A 21,294-nucleotide genomic window follows, 5' to 3' on the forward strand; every position below is an offset into this window, starting at 1 on the left:
ATCACGCGCAGCGACAGCAACACTGTACGAGGGAGGGGGGGGGGGAGGGAGGTGGGTCGAATGGGAGATAGAGAGAGGGGGGGGAGGCAAGGTGATGAGCGACGGAGAGGTGGAGACAGGAACATGGGAGACGAATAGAGAGATTGGACAAACGCAGGAACAGATGATAGAGAGAGAGCGAGCGAGCGAGGAAAGGGGGGGAGAGGGACACGGAGAGACGTATGGATCGATGGAGGGGTGGCGAGAGGTCGGGGGGACGTCCAGATGGATTAGAGAGACCGAGAGAGAAGCAGAGGAGATGGAGCGAGGTGCGGTGCGCGTTGAACTTCTTTCACACCTCGCTCAGTCAACCGTGCTAATCTGGAGTTGCGGAGAGATGGATGGATCGAAAGGATGGTTGGAGGCAGTGGTTTGGAGGGAGCGAGGGGTAGCCCACAGCTCTCTGTGCAACATCACACTTGTTCTATGAGATCTCTTTTACCAGTGGCAAAATATAGTAGTAGGTTTTTACCCTTTTAAACTGGTACAAAACTGACACCTTTATTCAAGGCATCATGTTTGCAATAACCACAACACATAAAGCATAGTGTAAATGCTTACCCCGAGCTCTCAATACTCTGATATTGCACTGTGTTTGAGTTGTACGCCTTCTGGCGTCCATCTGGTCCAACACCAATTGGGACTAGGCTCTATAAAGAAAGCCGTCTCGGGTGTGGACCAATCAACTTCAAGGACAGTGCATATTATTATCATTATCAGAGTTGCTTCTTTCTGTTTGCTTTTTTTGACTACTTGTGTTGTGGCTATTGCAAACATGATGCCTTGAATTAAAGGTGTCAGTTTTGTACCAGTTTAAAAGGGTAAAAACCTACTACTACATCACACTGTTATCACACTTCAAGCCGCCTGACGTTCCGCTGCCCTCCGCCCCCGCCCCGCAGGACCACTCGCGCTGTCGCCAGCTGCTCACGGCGAGCCTGGAGCTCGTCGCCGACTTCTCCCCCCGCCTGCGCCAGGTGGTGCTCAACGAGCTGCTGCTGCTCGACGTGCGCGACAGCGGAGACGCGCCCAACGCGGCGGCGGCCCGCGGCGGCGGCTTTCGGCGGCACTACCGCCAGGAGTCCAACCGCAGCTCTCCGGCGGCGGGGCGGGGAGGCGGGGCCGCGTCGTCGTCGTTGTTTTCGTCGTCGGGGGGAGGGGGCTCCCGTCGAGCAGAGGCCGAGGGACATCATCGGCCGCGCACGGGGATACCTGGAGAGCCGGCAGCAAGGTGGGTTGGGTGGGTTGGGTGGGTTGGGTGGGTTGGGTTGGGTGGGTTGGGTGAGTTGGGTGGGTTGGGTGGGTTGGGTGAGTTGGGGTGGGTTGGGTGGGTTGGGTTGGGTGGGTTGGGTGAGTTGGGTGGGTTGGGTGGGTTGGGTTGGGTGGGTTGGGTGGGTTGGGTGGGTTGGGTGGGTTGGGTGAGTTGGGTGAGTTGGGTGGGTTGGGTGGGTTGGGTGGGTTGGGTGGGTTGGGTGGGTTGGGTGGGTTGGGTGAGATGGGTGGGTTGGGTGGGTTGGGTGGGTTGGGTGGGTTGGGTGGGTTGGGTGGGTTGGGTGGGATGGGTGAGATGGGTGGGTTGCGTGGGTTGGGTGGGTTGGGTGGGTTGGGTGGGTTGGGTTGGGTGGGTTGGGTGGGTTGGGTGAGTTGGGTGGGTTGGGTGGGTTGGGTGGTTGGGTGAGTTGGGTGGGTTGGTGGGTTGGGTGGGTTGGGTGGGTTGGGTGGGTTGGGTGGGTTGGGTGGGTTGGGTGAGTTGGGTGGGTTGGGTGGGTGGGTGGGTTGGGTGGGTGGGTGCGTGCGTGGGTTGGGTGGGTTGGGTGGGTGCGTGCGTGGGTTGGGTGAGTTGGATGGGTTGGGTGGGTTGGGTGGGTTGGGTGAGTTGGGTGGGTTGGGTGGGTTGGGTGGGTTGGGTGAGTTGGGTGGGTTGGTGGGTGGGTTGGGTGGGTTGGGTGGGTTGGGTGGGTTGGGTGGGTTGGGTGAGATGGGTGAGATGGGTGGGTTGCGTGGGTTGGGTGGGTTGGGTGGGTTGGGTGGGTTGGGTGGGTTGGGTGGGTTGGGTGAGATGGGGTGAGATGGGTGGGTTGCGTGGGTTGGGTGGGTTGGGTGGGTTGGGTGGGTTGGGTTGGGTGGGTTGGGTGGGTTGGGTGAGTTGGGTGGGTTGGGTGAGTTGGGTGGGGTTGGGTGGGTTGGGTGGGTTGGGTGGGTTGGGTGGGTTGGGTGAGTTGGGTGGGTTGGGTGGGGTTGGGTGGGTTGGGTGGGTTGGGTGGGTTGGGTGAGTTGGGTGGGTTGGGTGGGTTGGGTGGGTTGGGTGGGTTGGGTGGGTTGGGTGAGTTGGGTGGGTTGGGTGGGTTGGGTGGGTTGGGTGGGTTGGGTGGGTGGGTGGGTTGGGTGGGTGGGTGCGTGCGTGGGTTGGGTGGGTTGGGGTGGGTGCGTGCGTGGGTTGGGTGAGTTGGATGGGTTGGGTGGGTTGGGTGGGTTGGGTGAGTTGGGTGGGTTGGGTGGGTTGGGTGGGTGCGTGCGAGGGGTGGGTGCATTGGAGAGTGAGTGGGGTGCATTGATGGGTAGGTTGGTCGGTGGGTGGGTCGGTTGGCTATGTACGGTGCAAAATAAGTTTAACATGCATTGGAAGTGTTACGGTGATGCTGCACCGAATCGATGGTGAAAGTGATCGATTCTCATGCAAACAGTGAATTTGGGCGGGCGACGATTCGTCGGGCAAAATAGATTTCTCGTAGTTTTTATCAATCCCTAACACCGCGCCTGCTAGTTTCGAGCTGATTTTGTTGAACCAGGTGAGAACTCAAGAGCCCTGGATGAGCCTCACATTTGCAAGAGTGATCTCGGTGGGGGCGGTGTTGGGGGGGTGGGGGGGTGGTTTACCAAACTTACAAAAGCAATCGCGTAAAGACACGTCCCACAATTTATCACGATAGAAAATCAGGACAACAGCCACCAAATAGAAATCGTAGGGAAAAAAAAACAACCACGACAAACGAGGGACATGGCTCTTGACACCGAGGCGGTGAGATGTTATCTCCCTCGCCAGGTATACAGGAGGTCGTGGGTTCGATCCCGACCCTGACGAGGCCTGCTGCTGCAATATTTGGAGTTTGTGTGTCTCTCTCATCATCATCACGGTGGCTAGGAGATGTTAACTACCTCGCCTGGTATACAGAAGGTCGTGGGTTCGATCCCGACCCTGACGAGGCCTGCTGCTGCAATATTTGAAGTTTGCGTGTCTCTCTCATCATCATCATCACGGTGGCTAGGAGATGTTAACTACCTCGCCTGGTATACAGGAGGTCGTGGGTTCAATCCAGACCCTGACGAGGCTTGCGGCTGTATATTTAGAGTTTGCATGTCTCTCTCTCTCGCCGTCGTGGTCGCGTGGATTTTTCTCCGGGTCTCTCCGGTTTTTCCTCCACATTTCGAGATGAACGTGTCACGCCTTTTAGAGTATTTGGCCGCTGTAAATTTCTACGCGATGATGATGAGCCACTTGTGGCCAGGTCGCTTCCGAGAGCCTTATTACAACTCGGTGGGGGCCTTACCTGGTGAAATAAAATAGTTTTGCTTTTGGTTTAGACTCCCACGTGAGCGTTTGGACCAATTCCGTCGCGACCTCCCTCCCCCTTCCCCGCAGGACGTCCCGACGAGGCAGGGTGATCGCCGAAGGGTGCGTCTGCCTGCTGCTCAACTGGAAGGAGTACGAGTACCTGGCCCTGCAGACTTCCGTGGCCCGCCCTGCACAACCCTTATGTGAAGGTCGGCGATGGGCCGGCAGGCGGGACGAGACGGGGCGCGTGTGGCCTGCTGACGAGCGGACGACAGTGCCGAGGGTTTTGTGTTCGGCGATTTTTAAAATTTTTTTGTAATTTAGTTATTTACGTATTTTATTTTTCCCCTGTAGGAGCCCGGTACAGAGCACAAACCGTGACATAGAGGGAGTGGCGGGGGGTTGGTGTACAGAAACTCCACGGACATAAGTCCCAACAAACGCTGAGGGGTGGGGGGGGAATGTCTTCGGCGAATTTACCGCCCGGTGGAGGAATGTCGTCAATATCGGTCGTCGGAGCTTTGGCGGTGGTTGGCGCCGGCTCCGTGCCACCGTTTTGTCCGCGTTTTTTTTTTTCTTCGTTTCTATCCCCGCGCGCCCTCCTTGCGGGGAAAACTTGAGCTCGTTAGAAATTGTGCGGCGTTTGGTGACGCGATGTCACGGATCGAAGGTAGGCACCGGCCAAGTCGAATCGCCGTAATCCATCGGCTCAATTTCAGGGGCCAATGTTTACACGCCGTCAGTTAGCGTAACTAGCGTGGCCCCCCCTGAAGGTTAAAAAAGTACGAGTTGGGGGGCCCCCTTGACAACCGCCACGAGATACGTTTTCAACAACAGTGTCAATGAACAACAAACGTATGCAGTGATGAGAGGAGCCCACGATACATAATAGCCTTACTCTTAGTTTTTTAGGTAAAGTCACATAGGTTAAAAAATGAAATTAAAATTAATAAAATTATAAAAATCACGACGTTTTCGGAGGCAACACAAGTCTCCGTCATCAGGTAGGACCGTCACAGCCAGATTTGCTGTATCAAGTGAGGCAGGGATTCCAAGATGCAAATTTATAAAAGATGCAAGTTCTTATTTAAGAACTTGCATCTTTTATTAATTTTAATTTCATTTTTTACCTACGTGACTTTACCGAAAAAGCTAAGAGTATGAATCCTTGCAGTCACGAAAGCTTCAAATCTCGACATAATAGCCTCTTGGTGCGACGGTGCGAGACAAATCAGATACGGGGGCCCCACCTTACCGATTGCCGCACCACCCCCTGAGCTGACGGTGTCGTGTCTGCGCCACCGCACGCCGTCCAAACTAACCGCCCTCTCCCCTGCCTCGCCCTTCGCCCGCGTCCCCCGCCGACCCGTCCAGCTGGGCCAGCTGCTGGCCGGCACCTGCCGTGACGTCCCGGGGCCCAAGGAGAGCCGGCGCGCCGCCAAGGAGCTGTGGGAAACGGTGGTGTACGTCTTCTCGTCAGGGCCCGCTCAGGCTCGCAAGCAGCCCCTCGAAGGCAAGGGGACCCCCCCTGATGTTCCGGTGAGATCGCTGTGCGTGTGGGGCCCCCCCCCATACCCCCACCCCCCCGCCTCCCACCCACCGACCCACCCCCCCAACATCAACGACACGAGCGTAGGCGGCCGAGTTGAGTTGGCGTTGTTTTATTGGTCGACGTTCTGATTGCGGGCTCGACTTTTATTTGACCCGTTGCGACGTTTGGCTTCGGAAACCCCGCGCGGTCGTTGGCGAAGGGTGCGGAACGAAAAGGAGAAAGAGCGCGCAAAACACCGCACGCGGAGGGCGGCGCGCACGCTTGGAATTCCACTTTGAGAGAGAGAAGGAGACAGACAGAGGCACGTGGGTTGGGGAACACGGGAACACACGCGGGTTAATGACATCATCGTCGTCGTCGTCGTCGTCAGACAAAGCGTTGACGGAATGTGAGCGGGGGATTGTGCCGGACGCGCCGCGGCCGGAAGGCACGGAGATGGACGGCGGTCGAGAATAATGAGGGAACGGCAAAGCCGCCAGAGGAGTGGAACGCGTCGGGGAGGACGTGCCACACAGCGGAGGAGATGAAGCGACGGAATTGTCACTCGTGTGCAGGGGCTGGGAGGAGAGTTGAGCGCGTTTCCGACCAGGGGGAGCAGCAGCAGAGAAGGAGCGAACCACCTCCGATTGATTCAGGGACGGTCGAGGTTGTGAGGAGGGACAGATTCGGGCGTGCATGAGAAGGCAATTCCTTCATCCCTTCTCTCTCTCTCAAACTCAACTCTCTCATCCCCCCCCCCCTGCTCAGCACGCACACACGAGCGACGCGGGTGAGTCACCGCCCCTCCCGTGCAAGTGCGCCGCTCGCTCCGCTCGATCTTTGATGCGGCGGCGTCGGCGGCGGTTTGGAAAATAAACACAACGGGGGTGGTCGCGGGGTGGCCCGGGGGTCGGAGACGGCTGAGCCGCCGCCGAAAGCCCCCCGGGTTCACACCCCGGGTTCGGCTGCTGCTGCTGCCGCCGTCGTCACGGCCACCGTGATTGGTACGGGGGCCCCCCCCCCTCTCTCGCGCGGGATGATGGTCGCAGCCCGGTCAGCGGTGACTCGCACAGAGGCCCCCCCCCCCCGTAGCCTCGCACAGACGCTCCGTAGACTCGCATAGAGACTCATCGACTCGCACAGAGACCCCGATAAACTTGCGTGGAGACCCGTAGACTCACATAGAGACCCTGAGACTCACATAGAGACCCATAGACTCACATGGAGACCCAGTGACTCACATAGAGACTAACACATGGAGACCTGTAGACTCACATAGACACCCGTAGACTCGCATAGAGACCCTTAGACTCACATAGAGACCCATAGACTCACATGGAGACCCAGTGACTCACATAGAGACTAACACATGGAGACCTGTAGACTCACATAGAGACCCTGAGACTCACTGGCGGAGCCAGTGGGGGGGGGGGTGGTGGGGTGGCACGTGCCCCCCCCAATGATCCGATCGAAATCCCGAATTTCGATCGGATCATTGGGGTTTATTAGTAATAAATCGGCATTTTGCGACCCCCACTGCCACTGTGTAGTATATTATTACGTGCCAGGGACTCTATGAGATTATTGGACAATATTCTGAGTCCATAATTGGCAATAAGTAACGGCAAAGCGGTTATAAGTGACTCACAGAATTGTGCGCAGTTGCGTTATACAGTACACACGACTTCCCTGAAGGCCGATCACACAACGCGGTTCGAATTCGACCCTCGATTGATGGCTGCGCCATCGCCGCACACGCGTCGAATACAAATCAAGGGACAAGTCCTTACTTACTAAAAACTCCTTACTTACTAACAAGTCCTGACTTACTAACAACTCCTTACTTAGTAACAACTCCTATCATTTTTCATTGCTGGAGGGGTTGCCCCCCCCCCCTACCTGAAAATCCTGGCTCCGCCATTGCTTAGACTCACATAAAGACCCACAGACTCACAGAGAGACCCCGTATACTCACATAGAGACCCGTAGACTCACATAGAGACCTGTAGACTCACATAGAGACCCGTAGACTCACATAGAGACCTGTAGACTCACACAGAGACCCGTAGACTCACACAGACACTCACAGACTTACATAGAGACCCTTAGACTCACATAGAGACCTGTAGACTCACATAGAGACCCTTAGATTTGCATAGAGACCCACAGACTTGCATAGAGACCTGTAGACTCACATAGAGACCTGTAGACTCACATAGAGACCTGTAGACTCACACAGAGACCCGTAGACTCACATAGAGGCCCGTAGACTCACACAGAGACCCGTAGACTCACACAGAGACCCGTAGACTCACACAGACACTCATAGACTTACATAGAGACCCATAATCTCACGAAGAACAAGGTCCGATTAAAACCGCGTTCTCAGATAGAGCGAGTTGATGGTCTTAGCCCCGTCACCAGCAACTGGCCAACAAACGCACCACGTTAATATTCGGTTCTGCACTTAATTGGGCAACATCAAACATTGGTTTGACTGCCAAGCAACGAAGCACACTCTCGTATCGCAGAGCGGGTGGAAAAGTGCTGCCCTCTATTGTGTGTGGACCACTTGAAGAATGGATCTCAGACGATAGCTCTGTGATATCCACTTCCACGGGCTAGTTTGCTAACAACTCGATTAAGTCGAACATTTCCTGCCCAATTGAGCGTCGAGGCGGTGCCCCATCTCCCTTTTATTGATGTCCCTGCCGTGCCAGTGCTGGAAATTCCACATTCCTTTGTTGGGGGCGAGTCTCTCCACAGGACAACCACTGTTTTGACTTCCCGACAATTAGTTATCCACGTTACCGACCCTGGCGTGATAATGATGATGATGATGACGTCGGGGGCCGATGCGGCCCTCCCCAACCAGGAATTGAACTCGCAACCTTCCATTCGCGATCCGCTAGTTCTACAGCTGAGCCACCCGCTGACAGCGACGACTTGCGACGACGACAACGAGATGCGCCGTTTAACTTGGCCCTCTCTTGCCTCCTTTGCAGGAAGGAATTCATCGCCTTCATGAAGAAGCTGAAGGTGAGCGCTGCTTCTCGGCCCGGCAATCCGCCGCGTGGGTTTTTCGCCGTCGCTTTCGAGAGCCCCTCCTCGCCATCCTCTCCGGCGCGAGCGAGCCGACCCCCCCCCCCCCCCCCCTCCCACCACCGCGGCACCGTCCCCGGGACCAGTTGGAATTGGGGGTTCCGAGAGTCGGGCAAAACCGGGCCGAGCGCGCGGGGATGACCCCGTGGCCCACCGGCAAGTTGCACGCGGCGACACGATCGGCTCACAGTGCACGTGTGTGCCACCGACCCCCGGCTGCTTCCGGAGAGGAGGGGCGGAGCGGTGAGGCCGTTGGGAACGTTGGTCGCGTTTGTTTATCGACAAGCCGCCCGAAACCCTCCACGAACTCGTCTTGAGATTCCCCCGGACAGCGACCGTCGGAGACAGCTGGGCGAGGCATGGGGGGGGGGCGGGGTCAACTGAAGACACGGCAGCGGTGGGGTGAGCGGGCAATTGCAGGGCTGCGCCTGTACCTCTGTAACCACCCCCTGCACGTCTCTCTCTCTCTCTCGCTCTCTCAGGAGACTCTGGTGCTCACCACTCTCATCTCCCTGCTTGTCAAACTTCACAACGTGGTCCGGGTGAGTGTGCGCTTTGCCCCCGCTTATTCCGTTGCTGGTTTTTATTTCGATAGCCTCCCGATCTTACAGGCAAGAGTTTGCCCCACCCGTACCTTGTTTTTTTACTTGTGGGTCCTATGTATCTATGTACGGTTTGTGTGTATGTTGAACTTCTTTCGCACCATACGTAGACAACCGTGATAATCGGTGTGTGGGGATAGAACAACAAACTGAACACAAAAAACTGTTTTAAAGAAATTAACTTCGCAATCGAGTTTTAAAAGTGCTCCAGTGGCTTCCTCATATCGGAAGGAAGAGCGTTCCAGACGGCCGCAGAAGCGCACATCCAAAAGCGCCCGATGCAGTGACCGTGTTTGTCTGACGGCTGGCCAAAAACCGCTGCAAGGATGACTGGATTTTACGAGATGGTTTATGATCAGCAAGGTATTGGGGGTTTATTTTGTGGCAGGCACTTCCTGTGAGCCTATGGGTCTCTATGCGAGTCCACGGGTCTCTGCGTAAGTCAAATGGTCTCCGTGACAAGTCACCGGGGCCCGGGCTGAGACCATCAACTGGCTGCACTTTGACGACCCGGTTTAATTGCGGCTGTGCGGCTTCGAATTCTTCACCTTTCTTCTTTCGTACGGTGAAGCCCAGATAGTTCTAGATTTGAAGCTTTCGTGACTGCAAGGATTCATACTCTTAGTTTTTTCGGTAAAGTCACGTAGGTAAAAAAATGAAATTAAAATTAATAAAATAATAAAAAATCACGACGTTTCGGAGGCAACACAAGTCTCCGTCATCCGAAACGTCGTGATTTTTTATTATTTTATGTTATTAATTTTAATTTCATTTTTTACCTACGTGACTTCACCGAAAAAACTAAGAGTGTGAAGCCCCAGATAACCCCACGTCGGGAGTTGCCGGAGCGTAATCACCGTGCGATGCCTCCTCCGTATTTGCGCGGCTGAAACCCGGCATTGGAACCCCAGGAACTCGGCTTCGGGACGGCTCGGCAGAGCCGGGAGGCGCCGGAGCGTCCGGCGAAGTCTCGCGGCGGCGGTGGGGTGAGGGGGGGGGGGGCGGCAAGAGACGGCTCGAGACGGCGAGCGCTCGCTAACGCGGCGGTGCGTGCGTTGCCTTCCCCTTCGCAGGACGAAATTGTGAACGACGTCAGCGCCGAGTTTATCTCCCTGTGGCCGTCGTCGTTGCCGAAGTGAGTCGGGTCCCTGGCGGCGAAGCGGAGGGGGTGGGGGGAGTTTAGCCTCGTCCGGATCCGCCCCCCCCGCCAGCGTGGAAGAGTAGGCCAAATTCCCCCTACAGGGGGGGGCACTCCGGAGCTCGCTCTCTTTTCGTATATTGATCGAGCGCCTCGGCTAAACTCGCTCTCCAGCGGAGTTTAAAAAGCGGTCACAAAAAGCGGGGGTGGTTGAAGACGACCAAGGGCAGTGCACGGGTGGAGAAACGAGCGACCGTGACAGAGGGAACGTGGGGGGGGGGAGGGGGTCACGAAAGGGGCAGAGGGGGGTGACGGGACGGAGTGGCGGGGTGAGGGGAGGGAAGAGGAAGGGAACGGGGGGCGATGGGGAAGAGCTGAGGCTTTAAGAGAGGAACGGAAGGAGGGGGGGGGGGATCGCCTTCGTGATGTACGGAGGAAGTTGATTCCGATGAGGGGAGGTGGGGGGGAGGGGCAGCCCAGGACTGGTTTAGAAATCGCCCGTCGCTGACGTTCGCCGTGGCGGGGAACCAAACTCGGGTCGCCGGGTTCGCAGTGCAGTGCGCTAACCACCTGCCCCACCGCTCCCCCTCCGTATACAATGCATATCAAAGGCAGGGAAACACAGATGTTGGAGCGTAGCGGTGCAGTACAACAAATCCGATTCTGCTGCGCTGAGCCTGAATGAAAACGCGTCGTAATTTGCGCGCAACAACAACAAAAATTAGCGTCCCGGCGTACTTGAGCGGAACTTTTTTTGTTTTTAGTATCCCGCCGCTTAGCGGAATGACGCGGGGCGGTTGTCCGTGCCGTTGGCAGCCTGCAGTCGGTGGACTCGGACGCGGTTGCCGTGGCGATTAAGGAGCTGCTGGCGCACGCCCTGGCGGTGAACCCCACGTACCCGTCCTGGCTGCTCACCCAAGCCGACTTCTACTTCGGTAACACAATCGTGGCCGGCGCTGCGGGGTTTAGAACTCCTCCGACGCGTGCACTCTAGTCTCATCGAAGTTTATACTTACGTGATATAATCCTAAGTTTATACTTGGTAGGAACCTCCTGGTTACACCAGCCCACAGGGGATTATGGTGTCCGTCCGTCCGTCTGTCGTGCATCTAAAAATGGGAGGGGTGGGGCTGGGTGGGGAGGGTGGGGAGGGGCTGGGTGGGGAGGGGAGGGTGGGGGAGGGGCTGGGTGGGGAGGGTGGGGCTGGGTGGGGGGTGGGAGGGGTGGGGCTGGGTGGGGAGGGGCTGGTCACCCCGTGGTGCCCTTATAAAACTCAACGTTTAACCTACTCACGCCGGCTTGTGCCCGCCCTCACAGTCGGGCATATTTGCGGAATACACCACGCCGCCGTTGACCCTGGCCATTGACCGAGCAACCCAACGTTCCTACCAGCTCCCTCCGCAGGAATGTGTTATTCGTACAGAGTGCCTTCACTCTAGGCGCTTGATGGGGTGCTGCGGTGGAAAGATGTTAACTACCTCGCTTGGTATGAAGGAGGTTGTGGGTTCGATCACAACCCTTATTTTATGCCTGCTGTGTATTTGGAGTTTGCGTTTCTCTCTCTCATCATCATCATCATCACGGTGGCTAGGAGATGTTAACTACCTCGCCTGGAATGCAGGAGGTCGTGGGTTTTATCCCGACCCTGACACCTGCTGTATATTTGGAGTTTGTGTGTCTTTCTCCCCATGGTCGCGAGGATTTTTCTCCGGGTCCTCCGGTTTTTCCCTCCACATTTAGAATCAACATCGCGCGTTTACAGTATTTGGCTGCGATACATTTCCGCGTGAAAAGCCACTTCGTTGGGCTATCCTTTGTGGGCAGTTCGCTTCTGAAAGCGAGCCATACAGGGTGGTGGTGCCTTACCTCGGTAAAATAAAAAATAGTTTAGTTTTCAAAAGCTCGGTGACGGAGCAGAAACGAATTGGATGTTAGAGCCGTGCGAGGGTTGAGGACTGAGTGACCGCGATGGAAGGGTAATTTGGGATCGCGATAAACGCTTGGCGAAGGACGGCAAGGAGTGGAGAGGCGAGGGGAGGGAAGGTGAGTGGGCGATGGGGAAGAGGGTGAGGCGTTTAAAGAGAGCAACGAAAGGAGGTTGAGGAGGGGTGGACGCTTGATGCACAGGGGGAATTCTAGATTTGAAGCTTTCGTGGCTGCAAGAATTCATACTCTTAGGTTTTTTCGGTAAAGTCACGTAGGTAAAAAAATAACAATAAAAATTACTAAAGGTAAATTTCGAGTTAAAGCTTTCGTGACTGCAGGGATTCATCTTCTTGGTTCTTTCGGTAAAGTCACGTAGAATGGAAATAATAAAATAATAGAAATAAAACATAATAAAATAATTCTCACGACGTTTCGGCCACAACGCAAGCAGCCGTCCTCTGTCGAGAAGACAGTCTGAATGACTCTGTCTTCTCGACAGACCTGTTCTTCACCTGAGGACGGCTGCTTGCGTTGTGGCCGAAACGTCGTGAGAATTATTTTATTATGTTTCATTTTTATTATTTTATTATTTCCATTCTACGTGACTTTGCCGAAAGAACCAAGAAGATTACTAAAGGTAATAATAGAAATAAAATAAAATAATAAATCAATTATTTTATTTCTATGATTACTTTTAGTAATTTTTTTTTTTTATTCTTTTACCTACGTGACTTTACCGAAAAAAACCTCAGAGCACAGGGGGAAGTTGATTCCGGTGGAGAAGTGCGACGGGGGGGGGGGGGGGGTAGAGGAAAGGACCAGAAAATGGAATTGGGCACAGGGAGAAGGAGGACGACAGAGAGAGACGAGCAGATTGGGAACCAAGAGGACCAGAGGAGGGGACATGAGTAGAGAGAAGCAAGATGAGGTGGGGTCATGCCGTGCGTCGTTTTCGGCACGATAATTGTGTGTGTGTGCCGGCTCATGTTTGTCCCCTGCCACCCACCTTTCCACGACCATCACCTGCATCGCCACCGTCGTCGTCGTCGTCGTCGTCATCATCAACGCAACCACCACTCTCATTACCACTATCATTATCAACAACGCTACCACCACCATCATCATCGACACCACCACCATCACCTTCACCAATATAATCACCACCATCACCGTCATCACCAACGCAACCACCACTCTCATTACCACTATCATTATCAACAACGCTACCATCATCATCGACACCACCACCTTCACCAATATCATAATCGCCACCGTCACCGTCATCACCAATGCAACCATCACTATCATCACCACTATCATCATCAACAATGCTACCACCGCCACCATCACTACCATCGTCACCACCTCTGCCATCATCATCTAACATCACCACCACCGCCATATCACCACTACCATCATCAACAATACTACCACTGTCACCATCACCACGACTCTCACTGCCATCATCACCACCTCTGCCATCACTATCATCAACACCACTACCACCGCCCCCACCGCAACCACCACCACCATCATCACCACCACCACTGCCACCACCATAATTACCTCCACCACCACTACAACCACCACCAACATCGTAACCACCAACGCCGCCACCACTACCGCTGCCACCGCCAACACAACCGCCACGCCGGCACAGCCACCAACCAGTACAGCGCCGCCCGGCAGCACTACCTCCGCGCTGGCGCCGTGGCCTCCGACTTCTTCCACAAGGCCGTGCCGCAGGACGTGTACACGGAGCAGGTGGGGTGCCGCTCGCACTCGCCGCTGCGTCCTTCCCCGTGGCAGCGCGAGCAGCGGCCATGGAGACCCACAGAATCGCGTAGAGAGCCACAGACTACAATACAGATCCATAGACTTGCGTGGAGACCTATACTCGCATAGAGACCCACAGACTAGCAGAGAGATCCATAGACTGGCATAGAGACCCACAGACTAGCAGAGAGATCCATAGACTTGCATGGAGACCCATACTCACATAGAGACCCGCAGACGCGCGTAGAGACCCACCGACTAGCATAGAGATCTATAGACTTGCATGGAGACCCACAGACTCACATAGAGACCCATACTAGCATAGAGACCCACAGACTCACATAGAGACCCACAGACTCACATAGAGACCCACAGACTAGCATAGAGACCCACATACTCCCATAGAGACCCACAGACTAGCATACAGATCCATAGACTTGCGTGGAGACCTATACTCGCATAGAGACCCACAGACTCGCATAGAGACCCACAGACTCGCATAGAGACCCACAGACTCGCATAGAGACCCACAGACTAGCATAGAGACCCACAGACTAGCATAGAGACCCGCAGACTAGTATAGAGATCCATAGACTAACATACAGATCCATAGACTTGCGTGGAGACCTACACTCGTATAGAGTCCCACAGACTTACATAGAGACCCATACTCGCATAGAGACCCACAGACTCACATAGAGACCCACATACTAGCTTAGAGACCCACAGACTAGCATAGAGACCCACAGACTCGCATAGAGACCCAGAGACTCACATAGAGACCCACAGACCAGCATAGGGATCCATAGACTTTCATGCAGACCCATACTCGCATAGAGACCCACAGACTCACATAGAGACCCATACTTGCATAGAGACCCACAGACTCGCATAGAGATCCACCGACTAGCATAGAGATCCATAGACTTGCATGGAGACCCATACTTGCATAGAGACCCACAGACTCACATAGAGACCCATATTTGCATAGAGACACACAGACTCGCATAGAGACACACAGACTAGCATAGAGACCCATGGACTAGCATAGAGACCCACAGACTCGCATAGAGACTCACAGACTCACATAGTGACCCACAGACCAGCATAGGGATCCATAGACTTTCATGCAGACCCATACTCGCATAGAGACCCACAGACTCAGATAGAGACCCATACTTGCATAGAGACCCACAGACTCACATAGAGACCCACAGACTCGCATAGAGACCCACAGACTCACATAGAGACCCACAGACCAGCATAGGGATCCATAGACTTTCATGCAGACCCATACTCGCATAGAGACCCACAGTCGTGCGTAGAGACTCACACTCGCACGGACGCTCACAGACTCACATAATGACGCACAGACTCGAGTCGGATGAATTGTGAGTAAAACCGGATTCACCGGTAACAGAAAACACACAATTACGTTGGTTCTTTATCTTACATTGGCTGCAGTTCAACTCTTGAGGATTCTAAATGAAGATTGGTCACGAACGATGCGACTTGAAAATGAATTGGTCGCATTGTCATCGTTGGTATTATCTTCTTGGTTCTTTCGGTAAAGTCACGTAGAATGGAAATAATAAAATAATACAAATAAAACATAATTATATTCTCACGACGTTTCGGCCACAACGCAAGCAGCCGTTCAGACGCTGTCTTTCCGACATACCTGTTTTCCACCTGAGGACGGCTGCTTGCGTTGTGGCCGAAACGTCATGAGAATTGTATTTTATTATGTTTTATTTTTATTATTTTATTACTTCCATTCTACGTGACTTTACCGAAAGAACCAAGAAGATGAATCCCTGCAGTCACGAAAGCTTTAAATCGAAATAAAATCGTTGTTGTTATTATCAAAGTGGAAATTGCGGTCGACTTATCCACCAGGTACTCAAGCGACTGATCAAGTGCTGCTCGCTGCTCAACTGCCACACGCAGGTACAGTGACCCATAGGGACACACGTATGATAGACGGGCCACAAACGTGCAGTTGTGTGGCCATGCAACCCACAGCTATGGACCCGCACGGTAAACCCACTGCGTTGTGCGCGCTCCTTCAACGGAGGAGGAGGAACAGCGACACGACACGAACTCTCTGCTGAAGCCCTCTCATCCGTGGCCAGCAGCAGAAGCACATTGACATCAAGCTCCTAAACGTCATACACGGTAAAGTCACGTTGGTAAAAAATAAAAAATAAAAATAATGGAAATAAAATAATTTTTTATTATTATTTTAATAAAATAATGATTTATTACTTTATTTCCATTATTATTTCTATTATTATTTTAATAAAATAATGATTTATTATTTTATTTCCATTATTATTTCTATTATACTTTTTTTACCTACGTGACTTTACCGAAAAAACCTAAGAGTGTGAATCCTTGCAGTCACGAAAGCTTCAAATCTAGAACTCCTAAACGTTTTGTACTGCTTTTTTGTTGTCCTTCCCCTCGCCTCCGATGAGCACGGTTGGCTACGTACGGTGCGAAAGAAATTCTTGAGAAGAGAGCCGCCTTGCACCACCCTGCCCCAGAGGTCGCAAACGGGTTTTGATTCCTTACCCGTACCCGTACCTGGCCGCACCAGGGTTGCAAATGGGTACCCGTTCCCTACCCGTACCCGTACCCTACCTGAAATGAGTGACAAACGGTTACTCACCAGTGACTCACGGCCTACCCGTACCCGTAACCGGCCGGGTACGGGTAGCCGGGTATCGGGTAGGGTATGGGTATCGGGTACCCGGTTGCGACCTCTGCCCTGCCCCTCCGCGATGACGATTATCACGATAGCCACGATGCCGGAGGTTTTCGATTGTTGCTTTGGCAGGCGGCCGTGCTGTGCCAGTTCATCAAGGAGCTGGATTACCCGACGGCCTTCAAAGCCCTGCAGGAACAGAACAGGTGGGATGGCCGCGCGATACACGACACGGTCGCGCTCGCCACGCACAAGGTGCTTGCCGTGAATGAACCACGGTCAAGCTCGCTCATCTGCTCAAGGAGTCGTGAACCATCGCTTGAACTCCGGTCATCCTCGCCGTCGAGCAAAGGCGGCGGTCACCGCATGATCGCGCGGCGCTTTCAGATGCCATCCTGCGGCCGTCTGGAACGCTCTTGCTTCCGACATTAGGAAGCCACTGGAGCTATGCGCTCTTTAATCTAGATTGAAAACTCATTTAGATCTCATAATCAAATGACAAAATAGTTCGCTGCTTTAGCCCACCGGTGTGTTGAAACGTGAAACCACAACATAAAAAAAAATTGAGTACGACGTTTCGCTGGTAATTGCATCCAGCATCATTGGGCAATTCGCCAGAATGGTGAGGCTCTGCTCTTGCTCCCGGTCTTAAATAGAGCAGCAGCAAGGTGACGTCATCATTTAACTCATCAGGTGCAACGATTTGAGGTGGAGGGGGAGGGGTTATTGTAATTATTTACTAGATTAGTAATCAGGCAATTGTTACGATGTTAGGTGTAGATTAGTAATCAGTTGGAATGTGTTTTTGCTGATTGGCCGTGCCGGGTGGTGGAGGGTTACGACACATTTATAAATAACGCGATCTAACCCAAAAACGTTGATTATGAATAATATTGGTCGCGAAAGCCTACGTGTTAAACTCATTTAGATCTCCTGTTGTCCTTCTCCCTGCACCTCCGATTAGCATGGTCGGTTACGTGCGGTGCGAAAGAAGCTCAACATACGTGCTAAATTTAAACTAAAATATTTTTCTATTACCAGGTAAGGCACACTGAGCAACCTGGCGCTCTGTGGAAGAGAGCCGTGGCCTTGTATGTATTTAAGGGCATCACTTTAGCGAGATGTTAACTACCTCCCCTAGTATACAGGAGATCGTGTGTTCGATCCCAACCCTGACGCCTGCTGCTGTATATTTGGAGTTTGCTGTGTCTCTCTCCCCGTGGTCGCGTGGATTTTTCTCCGGGTCCTCCGGTTTTTCCCCTCCACGTTTAGAATCAACGTCACGCGTTTAAGAGCTCTTTGGCTGCTAGAAATGTCCACGTGATGAAAAACCACTTCGATTGAGCTATCGATTGTGGTCGCCAGGTCGCTTCTAAGAATGAGCTACGTAGCTCAGTGGGGCCTTTCCTGGCAAAATATAAATAGTTGAGTTGTAGTAGTAGACCTCTTGACCCCCCCCCCCCTGATGTGTTGTTCGTCTCTGCTCCCCTCCATCCCCCCGTGTTCTCGCGCAGTTCGGACTCCATGGACATGTACTACGACTACATCTGGGACGTCACCATTCTGGAGTACCTCATCCGTATCCTCTCGTCACTGAGCCGGCTCGGAGGGGCTCGGGAGGGGGTCAGAGACGCTGAGACGGCACCGCTAAGGAATTCGGGGTTCCAGTCCGGGTACTTGTGCGCAGCGAGCTGATGGTTGTCTTAGCCCCGTCACCGATGATTGCACTAAAAAACAACTAACCCTGTAGTACTGGCTCACACAATGCACCACTCATGGTTACATGTAGCTGGAGTTCCGGCTCCCACAATGCACCAGGTTTGCTTAACTAAGCTGCAAGTAACCGCTCCCACAATGCATCACTCATTGTTATATGTAGCTGGAGTTCCGGCTCCCACAATGCACCGCGTGTCTTGACATAGCTGCAAGTACCCGCTCCCACAATGCATCACTCATGGTTATATGTAGCTGGAGTTCCGACTCCCACAATGCACCAGGTTTGCTTAACAAAGCTGCAAGTAACCGCTCCCACAATGCATCACTCATTGTTATATGTAGCTGGAGTGCTGGCTCCCACAATGCACCGCGTGTCTTGACATAGCTGCAAGTACCCGCTCCCACAATGCATCACTCATGGTTATATGTAGCTGGAGTTCCGGCTCCCACAATGCACCAGGTTTGTTTAACAAAGCTGCAAGTAACCGCTCCCACAATGCATCACTCATTGTTATATGTAGCTGTAGTGCTGGCTCCCACAATGCACCGCGTGTCTTGACGTAGCTGCAATTACCCGCTCCCACAATGCATCACTCATGGTTATAGGAAGCTGTAGTGCTGGCTCCCAAAATGCACCGCGTGTCTTGACATAGCCGGCAAGTACCCGCTCCCACAATGCATCACTCATGGTTATATGTAGCTGTAGTCCTGGCTCCCACAATGCACCGCGTGTCTTGACATAGCCGGCAAGTAGTCGCTCCCACAATGCATCACTCATGGTTATATGTAGCTGTAGTGCTGGCTCCCACAATGCACCGCGTGTCTTGACATAGCTGCAAGTACCCGCTCCCACAATGCATCACTCATGGTTATATGTAGCTGTAGTGCTGGCTCCCACAATGCACCGCGTGTCTTGACATAGCCTGCAAGTACCCGCTCCCACAATGCATCACTCATGGTTATATGTAGCTGTAGTGCTGGCTCCCACAATGCACCGCGTGTCTTGACATAGCCTGCAAGTAGTCGCTCCCACAATGCATCACTCATGGTTATATGTAGCTGTAGTGCTGGCTCCCACAATGCACCGCGTGTCTTGACATAGCTGCAAGTACCCGCTCCCACAATGCATCACTCATTGTTATATGTACCTGTATTGCTGGCTCCCACAATGCACCGCGTGTCTTGACATAGCCTGCAAGTACCCGCTCCCACAGGGGAAATTCTCATGGCTCTTTGGCTGTCGTGTCGGCTCCCGCAGTGCACCACACTCCGTGCCGTCGATATTTTCGAGAAGGTTACCGGGCAGAGGTCGTCAGAGGTCGCAATTGGGTACCCGATACCCGTACCCTACCCGATACCCGGCTACCCGTACCCGGCCGGGTACGGGTAACCATTTGCGACCCTGGTGCGGCCGGGTTACGGGTAAGGAATCAAAACCCGTTTGCGACCTCTGGAGGTCGTACGACGGCGAACATACGGCAGTGAAACCCGCGGTGCTTTGTGAGAGTCGGCACTGCAGCCAAAGAACCAGGGATGTCAATTTATAGGAAACTGGAGGAATTCTCCATAATTCTGGCTGTCGCCTGATGAGGGTAGTTGTAATTACAGGCGAAACGTCGCGCTCAAATTGTAAATGTTGTGGGTTTACTCTCCAACACCGGTGTGCTGAACTAGTAACTAATTGCCAAGTTTTGTTTACGTGACAAACCTTACTAATTGGCTGTTTGGGGTGGTGGCGGGTTTAGTGTCACATTTATATTTACGCGATCTAACCCAAAAAAAACCTCTATTCATGTTTTTTTTTTATACCATTTGCGGCCCCTAACGGCGTGCACATCCCCAGGTGTTTGCGTGTCTCTAAGAGAAGGAGCCGCGCGTGTGTGTGTGTGTGTGTACGTACGTGCAGGTTTTGGGGGATTTCGCATCGCCCATTAAGCAGGAGCCGCGCTAATGAACCCAACTGGCCTTTGACCCGCCCCAAAAATAATTAAACTAATTTGGCTCATACCGCGCACACCGACTCATTATCGCCGGCCTCCCCTGTGACTCGTTGTTTCACCATTCGCCCAGGCTGCTGCTGCTGCTGACATTCCATTCTCCCTTCTCGGCCGTGTTGGGGCTGGGGGGGGCAGGCTGGGAGTGCGGGGTGGAGGTCTGGTGTGGTGTGGGGGGGTTGGGAGGAGAGAGGTTGGCCAATGGCACGGGGTTCGGAATCTTGCACGCACACACGTACAGACGCGCGCACGCAAGCGTTCAGCAATCGCCCCCCCCCTCCTCCCCCTGTGTAGCCTACGTAGATGTACAAAGGCAAAGGTCGCCCGTATAACCTGAACAGACTGTTGGGGCAAGTGCTGTTAGCGAGCACCTATGAAGGCTGGCACGGCACACGAGGGGGTGGGTGGCCAACGCCACGCCCGGCCGCCTTTGTCTCCCGAGTGGCGATGTTTCCGCACCGCGCCAGGTACTCATTCGGGGAGGCCCATGACCGGTTCAGATAATCGTCACCGCTGTTGGCCGTGAGCAGCAATGGAACTCGGGTCACCGGGTTCTTAGCGCTAACCGCTGTGCCACCGCTCCCCGCGTAGATGCGCACACACACAGCCGTAGACGAACAGACGCCCGCCAACTCGCACGCGTCAGGCGTACGCACACCACGCACCACACGCACACCACGCACCACACGCGCACTGCACCCACGCGCGCACTGCACCCACACGCGCACTGCACCCACGCGCGCACTGCACCACACGCGCGCACGCACCACGCAGACACCGCGCGACATGCTTCGGGCGTCGCGCCACACTGCGCCAAGACGCTCGGCACGTCGGCAAAGCGGCGGCCTTAAGAGGCACCGACAAAGTGCGCAACAGGCAGCCGTTTCAGTCGGTGGCCCCTTCTCCACGGCTCCTAAGTGGAGAGGCCGGAGAGCTGCAAGTGAGCAGCAATAGGAGCCGGAGACTGCACCGCAGAGGTCGCAACCGGGTACCCGATACCCGTACCCTACCCGATACCCGGCTACCCGTACCCGGCCGGGTACGGGTACAGGTACCCGTTTGCGACCCTGGTGTGCGGCCGGGTACGGGTACGGGTAGGCCGTGAGTCACTGGTGAGTAACCGTTTGTCACTAATTTCGGGTAGGGTACGGGTAGGGAACGGATACCCGTACCCGGCCGGGTACAGGTACCCGTTTGCGACCCTGGT

At 54.0% G+C, this 21,294-nt stretch overlaps 1 protein-coding gene across 1 annotated transcript in view; it reads left to right on the forward strand.

Annotated features, from left to right (window-relative positions):
* Positions 1-818: 818 nt before the first annotated feature.
* INTS8 (integrator complex subunit 8) overlaps positions 819-21,294 on the forward strand; it is a gene marked incomplete at its 5' end in the record, with an annotated part of 33,660 nt that continues 13,184 nt past the window's right edge. The window contains 15 exon segments of the mRNA XM_078617537.1: positions 819-1,085; positions 1,088-1,150; positions 1,152-1,196; positions 1,198-1,274; positions 3,680-3,776; positions 3,778-3,801; positions 4,967-5,118; positions 8,117-8,162; positions 8,708-8,767; positions 9,901-9,962; positions 10,782-10,900; positions 13,552-13,655; positions 15,567-15,617; positions 16,510-16,583; positions 17,892-17,956. Of these exon segments, the coding sequence (XP_078473663.1) occupies positions 819-1,085; positions 1,088-1,150; positions 1,152-1,196; positions 1,198-1,274; positions 3,680-3,776; positions 3,778-3,801; positions 4,967-5,118; positions 8,117-8,162; positions 8,708-8,767; positions 9,901-9,962; positions 10,782-10,900; positions 13,552-13,655; positions 15,567-15,617; positions 16,510-16,583; positions 17,892-17,956 (1,306 nt within the window).

Source organism: Lampetra planeri, chromosome 54, assembly GCF_965212315.1.
Source record: "Lampetra planeri chromosome 54, kcLamPlan1.2.h2, whole genome shotgun sequence".
NCBI lineage: Eukaryota > Metazoa > Chordata > Hyperoartia > Petromyzontiformes > Petromyzontidae > Lampetra > Lampetra planeri.